Source organism: Podarcis vaucheri, assembly GCF_965113315.1.
Source record: "Podarcis vaucheri genome assembly, chromosome: 15".
NCBI classification, from domain to species: Eukaryota; Metazoa; Chordata; class Lepidosauria; order Squamata; family Lacertidae; genus Podarcis; species Podarcis vaucheri.
Window position 1 is genome coordinate 33814442 of NC_138753.1, and position 20932 is coordinate 33835373.

Consider the following 20932-nt stretch of genomic DNA (forward strand, 5'->3'; position numbering starts at 1 on the left):
CATATTGATTTATCATTCGATTTCTACCCTTCCCTATTTCCTCCGCACACCGCCATGCAAGGTGGGTCCTACTGAGAGACAGGGACTAGGCCAAGGTCACCCAGGGAGTTTCGTGGCCTTGTAGGGACTTGAACCCCCAGCCCTCTAACCACTGCACCGCGCTCTCCTCCTCTGCCCCTTGGCAAGGCGCCTCTCCTCTCTCTTCCCACCTCCTCTCCCTTCTTCCCGGCCGAGGGAGGGAAGGAGGGAGGGAGGCCGCGCGCTGCGTCTCCAGGGAGGGTTATTAATCCAATAATTAAACATTTATTGGTGGCGGCACCTGCTTTCCGCCTGCCCGGCCCCCGGGGGAGCGGCCAGCCCGGCCCAGCCTCGGCAAGGCAGGCAGGAGGAGGAGGAGGAGAAGGAGGGGGACCAGAGCGAGCGGCAGAGCAGCAGCGGCGGCGCCGCAGAGGCAGCAGCGGCGAGGCTCTGGATGCTTGTGCGCTCGGATGCCAGCACACGCGGCGGAGCGCTGGAGCGGCGGCGGCGGCGGCCAGGATGCTGCGCTACCTGCTCAAGACGCTGCTGCAGATGAACCTCTTCGCCGACTCGCTGGCGGCCGGCGACGCCCTGGCCAACTCGTCCGAGCTGCTCCTTGGCCTCAACTCCTCGGCTCTGGCCGCGCTCAGCCCCAGCCTCCTCGACCTGGGCAACCTGACCAGCCTCAACGGTGAGGGGCGGCGGGGCCCGGGAGGGGACCGGCCCGAAAGCTGCTTCTTCCCCACCCACCCACCTCTGGGATGCGGGTGGGAAGCCAACATGGGATATGGGGAGGGTGGAGGGCGCAGGTGGGAGGGAGATTGAGACCCGGGGCTTTGCTTTCCCCTCCCCACCCACGTGAAGCTCTTATCACCCTTTAGCCCAATTGAACGTGTGAACGCCGTTTGTGATTCCCCCCCTCACGCGTGGGCACTCTGTGCATGCTCACGGGCACGTTTCTTTTCTCGCGGCTGGTTTTGCGGCGTGGGGAGCGGGTTCAGGTTCGGGCAACGATCCTACTATACGCACCGACCTGGGAGAAAGTCCCGTCCGGTTCTGTATGTGCAGCAGGGGCTTGTGATGTGAATGCACCAGGGCTGGGCTTTGTAGCATGCGGCCAGTGGGGCGGGGCGGGGGATGGGGGTGTTCCCAGTTGTGGCGGGGCAAGGATTGTTGAGGGCCAGGGTGTGTGGAGAGGGTGTTCCACGTCCTAGCCCTGTTAGAAAGCGGGAGAAGTGAGTGTCCATGCAGAAACTCGGGGCGATCCTAGCGCGTTGCTGCTTGTTCAGACATGCTTGCGTCTCTCGGGGGTGTCAGAGGACAGTGGATCTGCGTTTCATCCTAGGAATATTGAGTTCGCCCGTCTGGCTCTGCCCCCAAACTCGCGTCGACGAGACGCACCCATCTCCCATACATGTTTCTGGCGAATCGGAGCCTTTTCCAGGTTCAGACGGACGCGTGCGAGCATCTACTGGGGCAGAAGCGCATGTGGGATTTGCTGGTTTCCTGCCTGGGACTCTGGTGTGCGCCCCTCGCCACCGGACCTTCATTATCGTGCATAGCCCTCCTGGCGTGCCTTTAGTAGCAGGGTGAATTTGAAAGGGATCTCGTATTCACTTGCGTAGGATTGCAGCAGACCATCTTATGCGCCCACAAGGGAAGAGGTCCCATTGAACTCAGTAGAACTTACTTCCCGGTCAGCATGCATAGGATGAGACTGCAGCAGGGATCTATTCCCTAGGGAAACCCAGATCCTATGCGCCTTCACTCAAAAGAAACCACACCTAAGTTCAGTAAGAATTAGAACTTTCGGTTAGGGCTGCAACTCTATACACGTTCACGTGGGAATAAGACCCGAGTTAAGGGTGCATAGTAGGACACTTCCTGCCGGGTTGCAAATCCCAAGCTTCCCAGCCGAGGTCAGTCTTAAAATACCTGATATGAAAACGAAAGTGCTTCTGAGCACGTGCAAAGGGCAATCATCTCACCCCGTTGCAGCCTGCCCTTCACGCTTGTCCGAGATCAGGGGGCAGAATCTTCCGGTCAGCGTGAACTCCGGAATTTCTTTTCTTATACGTGATTCCAGAGTGTCGCTGGAAATCCTGGCGTGTTCCTATTCTAATTTCATCTAGGCTGCGTGCATAGGTGTGCGCGTGTATACACACACACGCGCGTAGCAGGATTTTGTGCACATGCATTGCTCAGGTGTGCATTTGGCCAGCGTGCATGCTTGCTTGAGCTTCCTCACACCGGAGTTTTAGAGCCACTCCACACTTTGCACGGAGGCAAACCCGGGTTTGCCACCGGGTGTCCGGTCAGTAACCAGCTGCAGTCAATCGGGGCGAGTCCCCCTGGCGAGCCTGTCGGAATAGCGCACGTGTTTGCACTAAGTGGCCATGCGCTGCTGCAGAGACCATCTCCCTGCACCACTCACTGCTAGATAGGCGAGCCCCTAAGTGGCGTAAGATGCGCCCGTTCCACGAATGCAATTGCCAGACCTGGAATAAAGGTACTGCTGATGGCTGTGCAATGATGACTAGTTATTAAGATGCGGAGTGTCCTGATAAGCTGCCGCATCGTCTTCGGGTTAGAGGATGTCGATACGGGCAGCGCTCCCCGCTGTCACTCTTGGCGTGTTTTATTTAAGCGGTTGTTTCCTGCATGCAGCTGATATGAACTGTAAATTGGCCAACCAGCGCCCTCTCTTGGGAAAGGTTGGTAAACACCAAGCACAGCACCGCTTGCCCCTTTCCCTAAAGACTTGCTGTACTGATATTTAGGAAATTCAGGAATGACTGTGTAGGTAAGCCCAAGCAATTACACCGAGAAAACTTTTCTCAAACCTGTGCCTATTTGCTGATAATAGACAAGCTCTTGACTAAAGCTACCCGAATAACAAGATTTGCACGTCTGCTTATGTGACGCCTCACAGTGGTAACTTTAAAGCAGAAAGGGGGAGACTTCGTCCCTCCATATAATATTGAATTCCTGGTACGTAGTAACTTCAGACCCCGGTCAGGGATGGTGAGAGTTTTAGTCCAACAATATCTGGAGGGCCACAGACTCCCTAATCTTTGCTTTAAAGGAAGGAGGAAAGGGAAATACCTTCCCAGTCTTAGAGAAAATGCAAATCAAGTTCATGCCATACTGAGATGTGATGGGATTGTGTATTTTATTTTATTTTATTTTATTTTAATTTGCCAAACCAAAAGAAGGATTTGTGAGTAGCTGGCTCCTGGCCCATTCAAACGATTAGTCCTTTTATCTATGCAATACAGATGATTTCATGAACCAAATGCATATGATCAATTATTCTTTCAAACAAAGCAGGGGTCCTTATTTCTATGGCAACAGGCATCCTCAGTGTCCAGGTAAGTGGTCTGTAGAATCCTGTCTCTAAACACTCTATGCTTTCTAGGAATTAAGTACTTGAACATGTCTTTGCTTTTTCCATCTTGGTTAATTGAGCAAAGTCCACGCATTCCTCAGTAATATATTGCAGTTATGGTAATTAGTGAGCTGTCATACTCTGCAGTTTCCTTCCTGTTGGGTATTTGTTAGAAGCACTATTACAAATTTCAAGTTTCCCGCCTGTAGGAATGTGCTCTGCCATCATTGCCCAGTATCTGTCAGATTCACACAACTGTTTGAAGTGGTGACGTTGGGTCTGGGCTTACACACTGGGATGGAGTGGGAATTGGTTCCCCAACTGAACAAAGAAAATGAGCGTGTCCAGAAGAAGGCTAAGCCCTACCTGACAATGCTAGTTCACACCTGTGATGGGGAAGGAGAAGGACACTGGGCAACCTTCCCATTGCTTCTAAAATGTCATCATGCATTGCCAAACTATTTTCAAACCTGTCTTGAGAATCTCATGGGTTAGAGATATTGTTTCTTTTGTTTCAAAAACCAGAATGAAAGCAAATATTCCCAAGGTTTAAAAACCTGTGTTTTGTGCTAAATCTTGTGCCATGCAGTGTGTAGGCACACCATGTAGTTGGACTAGGAACGTCTTATGTAAAGCTCTGCAAATTGCCCCATCCCAGATAGGGAAGGGAAATGCCAGGTGAGATTGAAAGGCAGTTTACAAATGTTGATGTTTGTCCTGCAATGGGCAGAGTTATTAAGTAACATGACACAAAGAACACACAAGTTGTTTTTAAAATTATGAATGTGAACATTGCAGGAGGTCTTGTGTATTATTATTATTATTATGATGATGACCACCACCTATAGAGCATCATCTATGCATAAAATTTGACAAGGGGGAAACAGGGAAAGGGAGAAGAAATGAAGGCAGGGGAAAATGTGTGCAATAGCATGAGGTGTGGAACATTTTTCAGCTCGAGGGCCACATTTCCTTCTGGGAAACCTTCCAGGGGCCACATGTCAGCAGTGGGTGGAACCAGAGGTAAACATAGGTGGCACAACATGCATAAATCTCACCTTTCTGCAGTAGGCTGGCTTCTGCAAACACTCAGATCAGCGGTGTAGCGTGAGTTGTCAGCACCCGGGGCAACGCAAGTAATTTGCGCCCCCTAACCCGGGGCAAGGCAAGTAATTTGCGCCCCCCAACCCCTAACCTGCGAGTTGCAGCTGGCGCTGCCGCCCAAACGACGCCGCTTGCCCAGAGGAGGAGGGGGGCAGAGAGGCGAGGAAAATGCAACGGCCCAGCAGCTGCAGCAGCACCGGCGGAGGCGGGGCTGTGAGGAGGGGCTGCCTGGCGCGTCTTCCGCGGCGAGCACTGAGAGCCGCTGCCTGCCGGGCGCCTTCAGCCCGGACGCGCGCACAGCTCGTCGGTTCCGCGAGACATGCGGCTCCGCTACAGCCTGCGCCCGAGGCTCTTCAGCGACTCCGGAGGCAGCGAGCGCCCCCCCAGATGTTGCGCCCAGTGCGGCCTGCCCCCCTTGCACCCCCCACGCTACGCCACTGACTCAGATACCCCTCTCTGTCCTCCATCTAGGCAAGCTAGTGGCATTCTCAGAGTCGAAGGACTCCTTCTAGCCAGGCAAAAACATCCAAGGAAGGTGTGAAGCAGATACGGTGAGGCTTGTGGCCTGGGGAGAGGGGGGGGGGCTAGGGGAGAGTCCCAAGCACCAAGAAGAGTGGAATGGAGGGCTGCATTTGTCCCTTGGGGCTGAGTTTCCCCACCCCTGCAATAAGATATGAAAACTAGGTGATGGAAGGAAAGAAGGAAAGGAGGGAGGGGCTGGATGAATGATGGCTTGTGCTTCATCCCTCGCTGTTCACAGGATAGCTCAGTCGGTAGAGCATGACACTCTTAATCTTGGGGTTGTGGGTTCAAGCCCCAAGTTGGGCAAAAATATTCCTGTATTGCAGGGGGTTGCACTAGATTGCATTTTAACCTGTATTTTATCCTGTTTTTTTCTTTTTCTTTTTCTTTCCCCCCCTGGTTATGTTTTTACTGAAATTTTATTGATGTTAGCCGCCCTGAGCCCGGTTTTGGCCAGGGAGGGCGGGGTATAAATAAATTTATTTTATTATTATTATTATTATTATTATTATTATTATTATTATTATTATTATCATCATCATACCCTCCTGGTCCCTTCCAACTGTACGATTCTATGTTCAGTCCCTCCACCACCCCAGCAAACTGGCTTTCAAATAGATTCTTTAATTTTTTTTTAAAAAATACTCTGTTTTAGCTGTTTGAGTGTACTGTACAGAGCTAGTGTCACACTGGTGTTTTTAACTTACTCCCTTGTAATCTGTTTTATGTTGTTATTCATTTTCTGTGCCAGCCTTTGTAAGCTGCTCTGAAAGCTGTGGCCAAAGAGTGTGTAGTAAGTGGCAGGCAACCATTCAACAGGTGCAGCATTTCCATCACTGTATATGCTTGTTGGAGGCAGCAGCGGGAAAGCCGCCTTCATCTGTAGAATTTCTACCTGCTCCCACAGATCTGACAAGCAGGCATCACCGGAAGGCGGGCACCGTTTCAGCCAGACAACCTGTTTGCTCTGAAACTGTGACTTGTCGAAGTCCCGTCTGCTACAGTGCATCTATGTGATGATGCAAGAAAGGAGAAACTTGAAATTATAGGGTCACTGGTAAAAGAATAGCTAAATAAATAATAGAGGAGAGTCTGTGCTGACTGAATCAGTCACTCCCGGAGTCCCTTTTTAAATGTAAATGAAGCTGAACGCTGAGCACTTGCTCTCTGTTGGTGTGCAGTAGAGACCTCACCCTGGCCTCCTTCGGGCTCCCTGTCATAAACAGGAGGCACTTTTCATTAGCATTATTAATTAGTATTGTTATTAATGCAAATGAGGGCAAGTGCACAGAATCGCAAATCTTTAAGTCAGAAGGGACCGCTGGGACAATGCAGTGTGTTTCAGCCCAGCTGAATGGATTCCTTCCCCCTCCCAGTATGTAAATCGAGCTCATTAAATTGTATTTGGATAAAGCCTCATGTCTTTATAGATGGCTGTCCATTCTTTATCCCCAAAGTGCATGTGATGGAGAACTTACTTTTACCACCCCTGGGCACTCTGTGTCAGTGGCTATTTCAGCTCGAAATGTGCCTTGTTTTGAACTTTCAATTAACCAACTTTAATTGGCATCCATTTGGGCCTTATTAATTCCTTCCTCTGTCAGATTCATGAGGCTTTATTAGCCAGTATATTTATGCCCGTGAACGTCCTTAAGTATCAAGCTGCATCTCTGTAAACTAGACGGCTTGAACTCAACACAAATCTTTCCATAGTGGTTTTAGTTCCTTTGCACTTGGTGCTTTTGTTTGCAACTTCCCTGCTTCCTTGACTGGCAGGAACTGCCATGCACACAAGCAGCAAGCACATAAGAATGCATCCAAATGTAATTTCTTGTTAAAATGCCCCATTCGTCCTATAAGCTCCCTTTAAGTGACAGCATTGGCCAGATGAGTCACTGTCTCCCTCTTGTGGCTGTACCATGCAATTGCCGATGACTATCCTACCCACGATCGGGACGCTGGTGGCGCTGTGGGTTAAACCACAGAGCCTCGGGCTTGCCGATCAGAAGGTGGGCGGTTCAAATCCCCGTGACAGGGTGAGCTCCCCTTGCTCGGTCCCTGCTCCTGCCAACCTAGCAGTTCAAAAGCACGTCAAAGTGCAAGTAGAGAAATAGGTACCGCTCCGGCGGGAAGGTAAAGGGCGTTTCCGTGTGCTGCTCTGGTTTGCCAGAAGCGGCTTAGTCATGCTGGCCACATGAACGGGAAGCTGTATGCTGGATCCCTCGGCCAATAAAGCGAGATGAACGCCGCAACCCCAGAGTTGGTCATGACTGGACCTAATGGTCAGGGGTCCCTTTACCTTTAATGCCAAACCATGGTTTATCATGCCATACAGAAGCAGGAAAGAGCTTGCAAAAAAAGTCAGGAGATCATCTTGGTTAGCATTTACTTCCACATTCTTCAAATCATGAATTTGTGGCTTAAAAGCAAAGGAGCCAGGTTTGTAACATGTAACATACCTTTACCTTTTTATCCTACCCACGGCGTTCGACGAAGATGGGTCTCTGCCTCAAGGCACCTGCAATTGGAAATTTAAAATGGAAAGCAATGTGACATGGGAGGAGGGGGTAGACAGGGGGAAGAATATAGTTCATGGGTGGCATCCCACCAATGCAACGATTTCCAGTTGTGAAAGGGAGCTTTCCCCCCTCCCCACAACAGATTTAGGGGGGCACATGAGGCACATTTAGGGGGGCACATGGGGAGAGGAGAGGCGAAGCTCTTTTGCATAGCCAAAAGTCCTTCTGCTAGCAGATCTGTTTAGCTGTCCTATGTTCAAATACTTGCATTCTCTCTCAGCATTCAAAGCTGACCTGGTAAGAACAATCACCTTTGCCTCTGTGCAAGATTCATCTTCTGAGAGCTACAGTCTAGCATTCTATCCTGACACCAGTTGACCTGTAAGGATGCCCTCCCCGGAGAGCCCCACACTATCATCTTCAAGTGCCAGGTACAGCTCTCCACAGCCTTTTCATTGTAATGGGTACATCTACTAAGTCTCTTTAGATTCTTGCACTATTTTATTCCCCTGGCTGCTTCTCAGTTAGCTTTAGCTGTTGTGTATTCCCACCCCCGCCCCCCTGTCCTTCTTTATTTCTAATTGGTTTGAGTGTCTAATTTTTTGATTGCATTTCAATGGCTTGCAACGCTCCAGGGAACCTGGCTGTGTACAAATGCAACAAACAAATAATTAAATACTGATTCCTACCTGCTGAAGAAATAATGCAAATACCGGATCATACTGGCTAATGTAGTGGCCCTTGCCTCAAGAGCAAGTTTAATTGCTGCCACCAAGCGTTGTGCAGGATGAATGTTCCGTAAATAGCCTGCCTGGAGGTGACCTTAGACCCTGGGCTCAATGGTCTTTTGTTTTGCATCAAAACATAGCACGCCCATCCCCTTTTGCATTTGTGGACCCACCTGCTTGTTCTGCAGAATGGTGACCTGGACTCCAGTGTCTGCCTTGACCAGTGGCGTAGCGTGGGGGGTGCAGGGGGGCCCGGCTGCACCGGGCGCAACATCTGGGGGTTAGGGTTAGGGGGCGCAAATCCACGGGTTAGGGGGTGCAAATTACTTGCCTTGCCCCGGGTGCTGACAACCCACGCTACGCCACTGGCCTTGATGTAGGAGTCAAAGAAGCTGCATTAAACTGTTGGTGGTCTGGCTCCCTACTGTCTACACCAACTGTTGGCAACTCTCCAGAAGTTCAGGGGTCTTTCGCAGCCCTACCTGGAGATTGAAACTGGGAACTTGAGCATGCCAGACCCTCCAAGTGTCCCTATGTTATAGGGATGTCCCTAATTTAGACAAGCCGTCCTGGTTTCTGATTTGATCCCGGAATGTCCTCCTTTCCCTTAGGATGTCCCTATTTTCATGGCAGAAATGTTGGAGGGTGTGGAGTTATCCAACCTCCGAGCTGTCTGAAGGCAATCCTGTATAGGGAATTTAAAAAAATAAAAAAATGTTTTATTATGTTTTTATATACAGTATTGGCCCGGATGTAACACACACTTTCCCCCCAAAATTCCATCTGTGAAAGGTTAAAGTGTGGGTTATATTTGGAACTGAGCACTGCATGCCTGCCTCCTGACACTACCGCCCTGAATGGGGGATGGGGCAGCCAGCGACAGCTTGGGGAGGTAGTGCCAGGAGGTGGGTGCGTAGCGTGCTTGGAACTGAGCGCTGGCACCGGCCATCCCCCTGCCTGGGCGGTGGTGCCAGGAGGCGGGCTGCACCCACAAATAAGCCTTCAAATTTAAAGGTGCGGCTTATTTGCGGGTGTGTCTTATATTTGGGCCAATACGGTAGCTGCCCAGAGTGCTGGAGCAACCCCAAAAGATGTGTGGGGTATAAATAGTAAAATTATCATTCTGGAATGGGATGCTCCCTATTTTCATTGGAGAAATGTTGGAGGGTATGGCATGCGAATGAGACGCGGGTGGCACTGTGGTCTAAACCACTGAGCCTCTTGGGCTTGCTGATTGGAGGGTTGGCGGTTTGAATCCCCGCGACGGGGTGAGCTCCCATTGTTCGGTCCCAGCTCCTGCCAACCTAGCAGTTCGAAAGCACGTAGTACCTTCTTCTGGCAGGAAGGTAAACGGCATTTCCGTGTGCTGCTCTGGTTCACCAGAAGCGGCTTAGTCATGCTTGCCACATGACCTGGGAAAACTGCATGCGGACAAACGCCGGCTCCATCAGCCAGTAAAGGGAGATGAGCGCCGCAACCCCAGAGTCAGCCACGACAGGACTTAACTGTCAGGGGTCCTTTACCTTTACCTTATGGTATGCGAAGCTGATGCTCTGCCCCTGAGCTGCTAGCCTAATTTGTGACTTAATACCACTTTAATAGTCCGTCAGAACCCCTTACCCTTTCTCTCACTCACCCCCGCAACTGAAAGCAGATGGAGTGCGCCAGTAAATAAAAGGTGCGAGAGGCAGGGAGGCTTCCAGCCAGACCCTGCTGCCTCCTAATGAGCTGCCTCTATGCTTAGCGTGGAGCATCAGAACGGGCTCCAAAGGGGCGGAAAATCTTTATGCATGGAGCGTGTGCTGCATAAGCAGCAGGACTGCTGCACTGCACAGGGAGATGAGGCGGCTTTATGAGCGCTGGCACTTTCCCTCTGCTTTGAATCTGCCCTATTAGCATAAGCTATTTATCAGGGTGATTTGGCAATCAGGAGAAGCAGGAGCTGTGCAGGGGAAACGGCTGTCTTTAGGGGAGGAAGAAGGAAGGGCAAGAAGGCTCTGTGTGGGGTGGGGTGGCGAATGGGCTTGAGCCCCCACTTCTGCCTGCAACAAGTTTGGTTCCAGGTCCTCCAGAGCCTAGGAGCTAACTCCTATGGGTCGAGGTCCCTTGCCCCCCCCCCAATAAAATACAGCCATACCTCATGTTACGTCCGCTTCATGTTACGTTCTTTCAGGTTACGTCCCGCGTTGACCCGGAAGTACCAGAAAGGGTTACTTCCCGGTTTCGCCACTCGCGCATGCGCAGAAGTGCAAAATGACACCACACGCATGTGCAGAAGCAGCGAACCGCAACCCGTGCATGTGCAGATGCGCTGCTGGGGGTTGCGCTCTTTTCATGTTGCGAACGGGCCTCCAGAACAGATCCTGTTCGCAACCAGAGGTACCACTGTATTTGAGGGGGCTGGACCCCCCAAAGTTGATGGGCATTGGCATTCAAATTGTGCGTCGGTGCGCCATGTCATGTGATCAGTTATGTGGGGTGGGGATTACCTGCACCCCCTCCCCAAATATTTTATTCAAGTTGGCACCACTGCTCCGGAGTGGAACTTTGCTTTGATGAACAAATGTCTATATACAGTCGTACCTTGGAAGTCAAACGGAATCCGTTCCAGAAGTCTGTTCGGCTTCCAAAATGTTTGGAAACCAAGGCACAGCTTCTGATTGGCTGCAGGAAGCTCCTGCAGCCAATTGGAAACTGCAGAAGCTGCATCAGACATTGAGGTTCCAAAGAATGTTCGCAAACCGCAACACTCACTTCTGGGTTTGCTGCATTCGGGAGGCAAAACGTACGAGTGCCAAGGCATTCATCTACCAAGGTACGACTGCATACCCATAGAATAGGCCATAGGATTGGAAGGGACCATGAGTGTCATCTAGTCCAACCCCTTGCAATGCAGGAATCTTTTGCCCAACATGGGCTTGAACTCATAGCCCTAAAATTGAGAGCCTCATGCTCTACCAGCTGAGCTACATATACAGCTATGGTTTCTGGAGAAGCTGCGCTGAGAGCTGGTGTTCTAGCATAGTGGCTAAGGCGAAGTCTGCACCCTAAGGGGACAATACCCCTCACAGTGCTACAATTCCCAGCACCACTAACAATCTGCAGTTCCCAGGATTCTTGGAGGGGGCAGGAGATGTGCTTTAAACGTGTATGGTGTGCACACAGCCTAAGACAGTGAGCTGCGGATGAGGTTCGAATCCTGCCTCTGCCGCATGGTCATGAGATGGCCTTAAGTACGCCACTCCTTTTCAGCCTGCATTGCAGCAGGTTGGGCTATGACTCTCTGCAATCCTATCAAATAAGCAAAAACTCTTCCGCCGCAAAAGAAATGGTTTCATCTTTAATGGCTGTGCAAATCAGATTGCCCCGTGACCAACACCTCCCTACCTGCAAACCAGAGATGCTTTATCAGCCACTAACATTTCCAAACCCGAGCGCACAGCCCTGTTTGTGCACCCATTCCTCTGACCTAGCCTTCCCCAACTGGTTGGCCTCTGGATGTTTTGGACTACAATTCCCATCACCCTGACCACTGGCCATGCTGGGTGGAATGGCTGATGGGCCTTGTAGTCCAACACACCTGGACAATTCCAGGTTGTGAAAGGCTGCTGGGACGACTACTCTGATGCACTTCACCCGCTTTGCAGCAGCGGTTGCTTTACGGAGCTCTTGCAGATGTTGGTTTACTGCAGGCGTGGGGAGCCTTTGTTCCCTCAGATGTTGCTGGAATACAACTCCCATTGCCCCTGACCATTGGCCATGCTTGCTGGGGCTGATGGGAGTTGTTGTTCAGCAACATTGAGGGGGCGAGGGAAGTTCCCTACATCTGGTTTATGGCCTATGTGTTTTTGAGGGGTGCTAGATGCCCTGCTTTATGAAGGATATAGGCACATACCCCCCCCCCCAGCAGCAGGGACATTAAAAGACTTTTGCATATGGTTTTAAAAAGCCACATTTCTACTTCTGATGCGTTGACACAGCTGGAGATGCCAGGGTGGTCCTGGGAAGGTTGCATAATTGGTGGTGGCTTTTAAAAGGAAAGGCTTGTTTGTGACTGACAGCTATTAGCTGGGCAGCCTGTGAGTGACAGCATCCTCCCCTTGACTCCCGGAGATGGCTGTTTTGTCATTGCCTTAGAAACAGGCCCCCTCTCACTGGAGTGCAGCCAGCGGGAATCAGCTGATCCATACGGATCCCGCTGAGGTGAGGCCTCCATGAGATTAGGACATCACCTGTCAAGAGATAATGGCTAACTCTGAGGCTTTCCAGAGACAAAACTCGGCCACAAAGCAAAGCTTACGAGGGATATTGCCAGGCCAGGATCCCAAGGGCCAGCTGGAGGGCTTCATTAAGGCTCCGGGCCTAAGGTTTCACATCCCTGGTCTACAGTGACTGGGAGGGACTCTCTGTGGGACTTTTCACCAGCCGTAACTGGAGATCCTGGGGACTGAACCAGAGACCTTTTTGCATGCAAAGGATGTGCTCTCCTGCTGAGCCACACAGCCCATCCCCTGTGCAAATGTAAAAAAAGATGATGTTGGATAGAATCTAAGTGGTTATCAGCTGTAATGATTAAGATAATTGGGGGGAAAAGAAGAAAGAAAGGTGTAAAATTAAGTGAAAATTAAGGGTGAGGATTTGCTGAATGAATAATCTGAATTGAAATACAAAAAGGGGAGGTATGAGGAGGTCCGAGAAATAAGTTAAAAGAGAATAAGTGAATGAAATTATATGTGTTTTTAATTTTTGTATTTTTGTTTTTTGTCTTTTTTGTATAAACTCTGAAAAGTTAATAAATATATATTTTTTTAAAAAAAACAAATGTAAAAAAAGAAGGCCAGTGGATTTGGGAGAACTTTTAGGCACCTCTGATTTACGGCATTGTTGCATCCAGGGTTGGCACTGAGGCTCAACATCATCAGGTGCCAAAAACTAACCAAAAAACTGAAACTGACACGGGGACAAACAGAAGAAGACGCCTTCACCGCAGTATGGTTCCCTTTCATCACATACACAGCCCAACAAGGCAACTACAAAAATCTGCCGACAGCGTACGGATCAATCTGGCTAACCTGATTAAAAAATACACACTCCTACCCCACTCACAAGGATGCGGGTGGTGCTGTGGGTTAAACCACAGAGCCTAGGGCTTGCTGATCAGAAGGTCGGTGGTTCGAATCCCTGCGACGGGGTGAGCTCCCGTTGCTCGGTCCCTGCTCCTGCCAACCTAGCAGTTCGAAAGCACGTCAAAGTGCAAGTAGATAAATAGGTACCGCTCCGGCAGGAAGGTAAACAGCATTTTTGTACACTGCTCTGGTTCACCAGAAGCGGCTTAGTCATGCTGGTCACATGACCCGGAAGCTGTACGCCGGCTCCCTCGGCCAATAAAGTGAGATGAACGCCCCAACCCCAGAGTCGGGCACGACTGAACCTAATGGTCAGGGATCCCTTTACCTTTTTACCCCACTCACACGAAAACAATTCTCACTACAGCCAACCAAAGACAACCAACCACACCCTAGGCCACCCCCAACCTCTCTCACCACCAAAGAAACAACAAGCGAATAATAAGAGAACCCACACAGGTAATGCTGACACAAAGCCCCACACATACACTAAGTAGACGTAGAGAAGCATAACCACCTCACCCCACTCCACTCACAATTCCCCTCCCCCTCTTCCCCCTCTTTTCTTCCTAATTGTTTAAACCAATTCATGAACCAAGAACTTACACATTGGCCACTAATAATGAACCATATGTTGTAGGTGTTTTTCCACACTTATTATGCTATTTTTGTGATAGAAAATTACATGAGAAAACTTGGGATACTTATTTGTATAGAAGAACATAGTCAGTTGCCTCCCAAGGTCCCTATCCTGAATCCTAGAGTCCTATGATTGTCATCTTCCTTCTTGGTGCTGCTGCTGAAAAAGAGAGACATTTCTTTTCTCCTTGGTCATCCAGAGTGCGCCCTGGGGCAGCATATTGAACAGGCACACAGCCCCTCTGGTCCCAGACTTGCACCCCACTGTGGTGAGATGTACTGTATTCCTATTTGAATTACAGTATGTACAAATCAGCTGAGATAAATTGCTCAGATATGTGTCCTCTTTTGTTGTCTTCTTTTGGGGATGCACAACCTCTCCTGGGATGCGCAAGCAGCCGTTCCGTTCTTGGCAGAGCAGCTGCTCTGCACGCTTAGAGGTCCCCATTTCAACTGGGACCTTGGGGAGCTGCTGCCAGTCAGAGCAAGCTCTACCAGGCCTAAGTGGACAAAGAACCCGAGCTGGCGTAAGGCAATTTCCGCAGAGGGAACAGAGGTTAAGACATCAGGCCGTTGTCAGCCGAGGACTTTGTGGCCTCGTTATGGAAGCAAAGGGGCGGCTCTGTCGTTAGCGTGATCTATTTTTGATGCAAATCAACGCAGAGACCAGATGGGGTCCCTCTATCCCGTAAGGGACATGAAGGCTGCAGCCCTGCTTAGCCCGGTTAAGTGAATTCCTGGCTTCCAGCAAAAGCTAAGAAGAGGAGGTCAGGAGTGGGCGGCGGATGGAACAGCAGCCAGGCAGCTGTGGGCATGTTCCCTACCAGAGGAGGCTTCTTCGCGCAACCCTCCCAGAAACCTCGCTCCCCATGCTGAGTTTGCAGAGAAGACTGTCATTAATTAGCTGCTTTGTCTCCTGCAGGCTGAGTGGAGCTGAGTTGCTGCTCGGGGCTGGCAGGAGGCAAGTCCCCGCTGCGAGGCGGCAGCAGGGACCGGAGTGAGTCGATAGCCTTTAAGAGGATAGCCGCTCCCCATAAAACAGCTCCTGGGCCCTGGCTTCTGGCAGGTCTCTCCTCCCCCTTAAACATTGTGTGTGCGGGGAGCCTGTTGGTCCAGACCTCTGGCAGATGGAAGAGACAGCTGTTTGACTCAATCGGACACCCGTGGCTGGCTGGCTGGCTGGCTGGCTGGCTGGCTTCTGCCTCGCTGCCTAGGGTGCCTTGCAAGAATTTTTCAGCTGTGCCCCAAGACCAGCTCATTCTTCTGCAACGTGGCCCAGAGGTTAAGGCAACCTTGCCGCACCCTGAAGCAGATTGACTTCCAGGTGCCCCAATCTCAGCTTTAATTTGAATTCTGCACTTGGTGATGATAAACTAAACTGGGTTTCTGTGGGATGTAACATCACTGAAGCAGTCAAATACAGAATTTCCTGTTTGCTCCAGCCAGGAGGAATTCCTGTCACACCTGGTCTGGAGCATCCTCCCTGTGTGTGACCAGGTAGATGGGCGTGACTCTGGCAGACCCTATAAAAGAGCCAATCACACAGCTATCTCCCTCTTGTCTCTTTGACTCTTTTTGGCTACTTACGCTCTTTTGCTCTTTGCTGGCTCTCAGCCAGCAGCACATTGCTCATCCCTACACAAGATGAAGCCACACTTTGTATTTCTATAAATGTAACTGCAACTATAAGCTAAAGCATGCCTTCAGAAAACTACTGTGAACTGAATGTAAGTAAACTTTATGTTGCTTTTAATAAAGACTGTTGTATTATTATTTGAAGAGCGAAACATAAGGGGAAACTTACCAGGAACAATCCGGACTGGACAAGCCAGACTGGATTGCTTAACTCAAATGATATTCACGAATCCATCAACTAGCTTCCAGAATTGTGCAAGGGAATGTGCTCTGCTACTTACTGTACAGGCGTGAGTGAGGAGAGATAATATTTAATCAATATATCCTCTCCCACCTTTCTGCAGCATTCCCACACTAAGACCAGCACAAGACTACCATGAAAGATTCAGTGAACTATGTGATGTAGAATCCAGAGTTTGGGGGGGGGGACTTGGGTGCTTTATGCTGTGCCCCATAATTTTGTCTCCCTCTACCTGGCCTCCAAGAATCATGGGAACTGTAGTTTGTTAAGGGTGCTGGAAATTGTAGTTTTGTGGGGGGTAGGTTGTAGTTCCCATGATTATTTGGGCAAAAGTATGTGCTTTAAAGTAGGGACGCAGGTGGCGCTGTGGGTTAAACCACAGAGCCTAGGACTTGCCAATCAGAAGGTCAGGAGTTTGAATCCCCGTGACGGGGTGAGCTCCCGTTGCTCAGTCCCAGCTCCTGCCAACCTAGCAGTTCGAAAGCACATCAAAGTGCAAGTAGATAAATAGGTACCGCTCTGGAGGGAAGGTAAACGGCGTTTCCGTGCGCTGCTCTGGTTCACAGAGTCATGCTGGCCACATTACCCAGAAGCTGTACGCTAGTTCTCTCGGCCAATAAAGCGAGATGAGCACCGCAACTCCAGAGTCGGTCATAACTGGACCTAATGGTCAGGGGTCCCTTTACCTTTATGTGCTTTAAATGTGTGGGGTGTATGAAGCCATGAGCAAAAACAATTTTATTTTTATTTATTTTTATTTTCAATTTAGCCCTATATGGCAGGGCTAGGGAAACTTTGGCCTTCCAGATGTTTATGGACTACAACACCCATCATCCCTGACCATTGCCATGTTGGCTGGGTCTGCTGGGAGTTGGAATCCACCCGCTTCTGAATGATCACAGGTTCCCCATCTCTGCATCCAGAAACTCTTAGCAAGGCAGCCCAACTCTCAAGTCCTTGCTTTGCATTTGAAAGTGGCTGCATTGCTTGGCTGGCAAAGGGAAATGTCAGAGGTAGAGGCAGCTGCTAATTGAGGAGCATCAAAGCCCCACCTGATGGCATTTCCAGCATCTGGGAAGCTTTGTCGTGCGCTTGCAGAATCAAGACTCTGAACCGCCTAACATCATTCCGATCACGACTTTCAGAAATGCTCTTGGGGGAAAAAAGAGGGAAGAAATGGTTTCTTAGAGATGCATAGCAAAGTTACAGACATGATTTTGTACACATCCCAACCTATATGTCAGGAATGGGGAAACTCGAGCTCTGGCCCTTGAGGCTTTTCTATCAGGCCCTTGGGAGTCTTCCAAGGCCACAACCCCTCTGCCCAGCCACAAATCTATCCTGATCCTGCCCCTTGAGTGCTTTTGCCTGGCTGTATCGATTTGTGTGTCTGTAGAAGCTTTTGTATGGGTGGAATGTCAAAATTATGGGTGGAATATCACCTAGAAAGGGAGAAAACAGGAGTGCCTGGCGTGCTCTGGTCCATGGGGTCACGGAGAGTCGGACACGACTAAACAACTAAACAACAAAATAGACAGGAAGGAGGTGCCTCTGTTGTTCTGCCTCCTCTTGCCTCTAACCCCACCCACCATTGACATGCGGCCCCCAAAAGGTTGCCTGTGAGGAAATGCAGCCCTATCTGTCAGGAGTGAGCCAGCAGTAAATCACACAAAGCAAGTAGAGTTATCTTCTTATTAGAAAAAGAACAACAGGATCTGCACAGGAGTGTGAGGCCCAATGAGCACAGCAACTTTTCTTGGGTAGGTCTTGCGCTATGAAGCCGTTGTGGAAACGCTCCATTTGTATTCCCCTAGAGCTGCCTCTGTATCCAGTGTTAGTCCCACTCAGAGTAGACCCATTCAAAATAATGCATCTGAATTTTCAGTGCGGGTTTACTCTGAGTATTAGTGAGTTGGAAGCAACCCACACTTTGTTCAGGTGTGATTTTAGGGTGAGTTTAAAGGAACTTTGCCCCCATCACCACTGCTAAGAGCTCCTTCCTTTAAGGCCTCTATTGTTGTGCCACCATGTGGTGAAAAAGAGTTAAAATGGGAAGGGAAGGAAGGAAGGAAGGAATGGAAGGAGACCAAGTCATTCCACCCAAAGGAAAGCAAGAACATAACCTATAGGGCCCAGCAAATATATTTTGCAACTTACCGTAGTGCCTGTTAAATCTCACAAGATTTACCCTTAGGAAAATGAACATCTAAGGAGCACATCATATTTCTGATGTGCAGACTGTAAGTGCCATTGCCTGTTGTACCCAGAACAGCACTAGTACCTACACACACACACACACACACACACACACACACACACACGGGGGGGGGGGTTAGGATCCTTAAGGGAAATTGTATGTTTGGGGAGTAAGGGGAATCTTCCAAAAGCAGCTAAATAAGGACAGAGTGTGCTCACTGGTCACAAAATGCTGATTTGGGGTTGGGGGGAACAGATAAAATGGGGGGGGAGGGAGGGCGAGAGAATGGAATGAAGTGGTGAGGATGTTCAAGAGAAACACTCCACAGTACAAAGGTTTTTGTAAGTCTCACTCTGATATTATATGGTGCTTTTGTGCTGCAGCAAATTCACATTTTGCCGCCCATACTTCATAGCAATGTTGGGGCCATCTCTGATCTTAGACTTGCACATTTCTTTGGTGTGTGCTGTGTAACCTTTTTCGGTTGTCTTTGCTGGAGTTAATATTGTCATAGAGTTCTACTCAATATTGATCCAGAGTAGATTCTGATGTATAGTTAGCAGAGCAACAACTTAAACACATTGTAGGAGTCCCAAAAATAGACCAGAGGCAATTGTATTTCATCCAGCAGAGCTTTACTGCTGTTGAAGGCAAATGAGCACAATGGTCACAAATCCAATACATTCAGGATCGGCCCTGTCCATAAGAAGTCCAGTTTGCAGCAGACTTAACTTAAACTTGCAATAAATTATAATAAGACTAAAACTTAACGCTATCTATGTACAGAACACCACACCAGAAGGAAAAAAGATGGAAAGAGTGAAACCCAGTCTCCTTCTGGCCCTACTTTTATAGTCAGCATGACCTTGACAGAAAGAGAAAAGAGAACCAGTTTAAGCCAGCGGTGCTCAGCTTTTCTAACCTAAACATCACGAACCTTCTGCTTGTTTCTTTCACACAGAGAAGCTTCCAGAACCCTCTTGAATTAATTAGAATAGGAAAGATCCCTACACATCAGATTGATACTTTCTGCACTAAGAAATGCAAACTGACAAATATTGACCCACCTTTCCAGGGGTTAATATTAATACTTGAATGCGCTACATACTGGTTGGTTATTTTACTCCTTTTCTTTCTCACAGGGATGCAGCAGTGCTCTTGACAGTGTGCGCACCCAGAGACATGCACAGACCCCAGTTCTTGTAGGCACATGAGCTTGATGCTCATGATGTTGCTTGGGGTACTAAACCAAAACCATGCTGACCCCTAGTGGCTACCTGTGATAATTACAGAGAGTGTAGAACTTCCTAAGTGACAAATGCTAGATTTTTTAAAGGATGGCTCAAAAGTCAAGTGACAGCGCCTAGCAGTGTGCTGTCTTCTCTCCACAATGCATTGTGGGATTGGCCTTGCAGCAAGGTGAGCTTGGCTAGCTATATTGTGCACACACAGCCTAGGACTAATTTTAAAAGAAAGGGGAAATTTTTATAAAAGAGCGGAGCAGGACGTATCCTGGCTAGTGTTTTGCCAGATTTCACAATGTAAGAAGTGCATACCCTCCAACATTTCTCCAATGAAAATAGGGATGTCCTATTGCAGGTGGCTCTGTGGGTTAAACCATTGTGCCGCTTGGGCTTGCTGATCGAAAGGTCGGCGGTTCGAATCCCCACAACGGGGTGAGCTCCTGTTGCTCGATCCCAGCTGCCAACCTAGCAGTTCGAAAGCACGCAGTGCAAGTAGATAAATAGGTACCGCTCCAGTGGTAAGGTAAACGGCGTTTCCGTGCGTTGCTCTGGTGTCGGTGTTCCGTTGCACCAGAAGCAGCTTAGTCATGCTGGCCACGTGACCCGGAAAAACTGTCTGCGGAAGCAGACAAACTCCGGCTCCTTCGGCCTGTAAAGCGAGATGAGTGTTGCAACCCCAGAGTCGTTCACAACTGCACTTAATTGTCAGGGGTCCCTTTACCTTTATTCTATTATTATTATTATTATTATTATTATTATTATTATTATTATTATTATATCCTGCCCATCTGCCTGGGTTCCCCCAGCCACTCTGGGCGGCTTCCAACATATATAAAAACCACAGTAGAATCATAGAATCATAGAATCATAGAGTTGGAAGAGACCACAAGGGCCATCGAGTCCAACCCCCTGCCAAGCAGGAAACACCATCAGAGCACTCCTGACATATGGTTGTCAAGCCTCTGCTTAAAGACCTCCAAAGTAGGAGACTCCACCACACTCCTTGGCAGCAAATTCCACTGTCGAACAGCTCTTACTGTCAGGAAGTTCTTCCTAATGTTTAGGTGGAATCTTCTTTCTTGTAGTTTGGATCCATTGCTCCGTGTCCGCTTCTCCGGAGCAGCAGAAAACAACCTTTCTCCCTCCTCTATGTGACATCCTTTTATATATTTGAACATGGCTATCATATCACCCCTTAACCTCCTCTTCTCCAGGCTAAACATGCCCAGCTCCCTTAGCCGTTCCTCATAAGGCATCGTTTCCAGGCCCTTGACCATTTTGGTTGCCCTCCTCTGGACACGTTCCAGTTTGTCAGTGTCCTTCTTGAATTGTGGTGCCCAGAACTGGACACAGTACTCCAGGTGTGGTCTGACCAGAGCAGAATACAGTGGCACTATTACTTCCCTTGATCTAGATGCTATACTCCTATTGATGCAGCCCAGAATTGCATTGGCTTTTTTAGCTGCCGCGTCACACTCTTGGCTCATGTCAAGTTTGTGGTCAACCAAGACTCCTAGATCCTTTTCACATGTACTGCTCTCAAGCCAGGTGTCACCCATCTTGTATTTGTG

At 49.3% G+C, this 20932-nt stretch overlaps 1 protein-coding gene across 4 annotated transcripts in view; it reads left to right on the forward strand.

The window, feature by feature from the left end:
• The first annotated feature begins 522 nt into the window (after positions 1-522).
• Positions 523-20932, forward strand: part of ROBO3 (roundabout guidance receptor 3) — a 344617-nt gene continuing 324207 nt past the window's right edge. For all 4 annotated transcript variants that reach the window (XM_082200222.1, XM_082200223.1, XM_082200224.1 and 1 more), the window contains exon 1: positions 523-709. In XM_082200222.1, coding sequence (XP_082056348.1) covers positions 538-709 — 172 coding nt within the window. In that variant the 5' untranslated portion in view covers positions 523-537. The remainder of the gene's footprint in view (positions 710-20932) is intronic.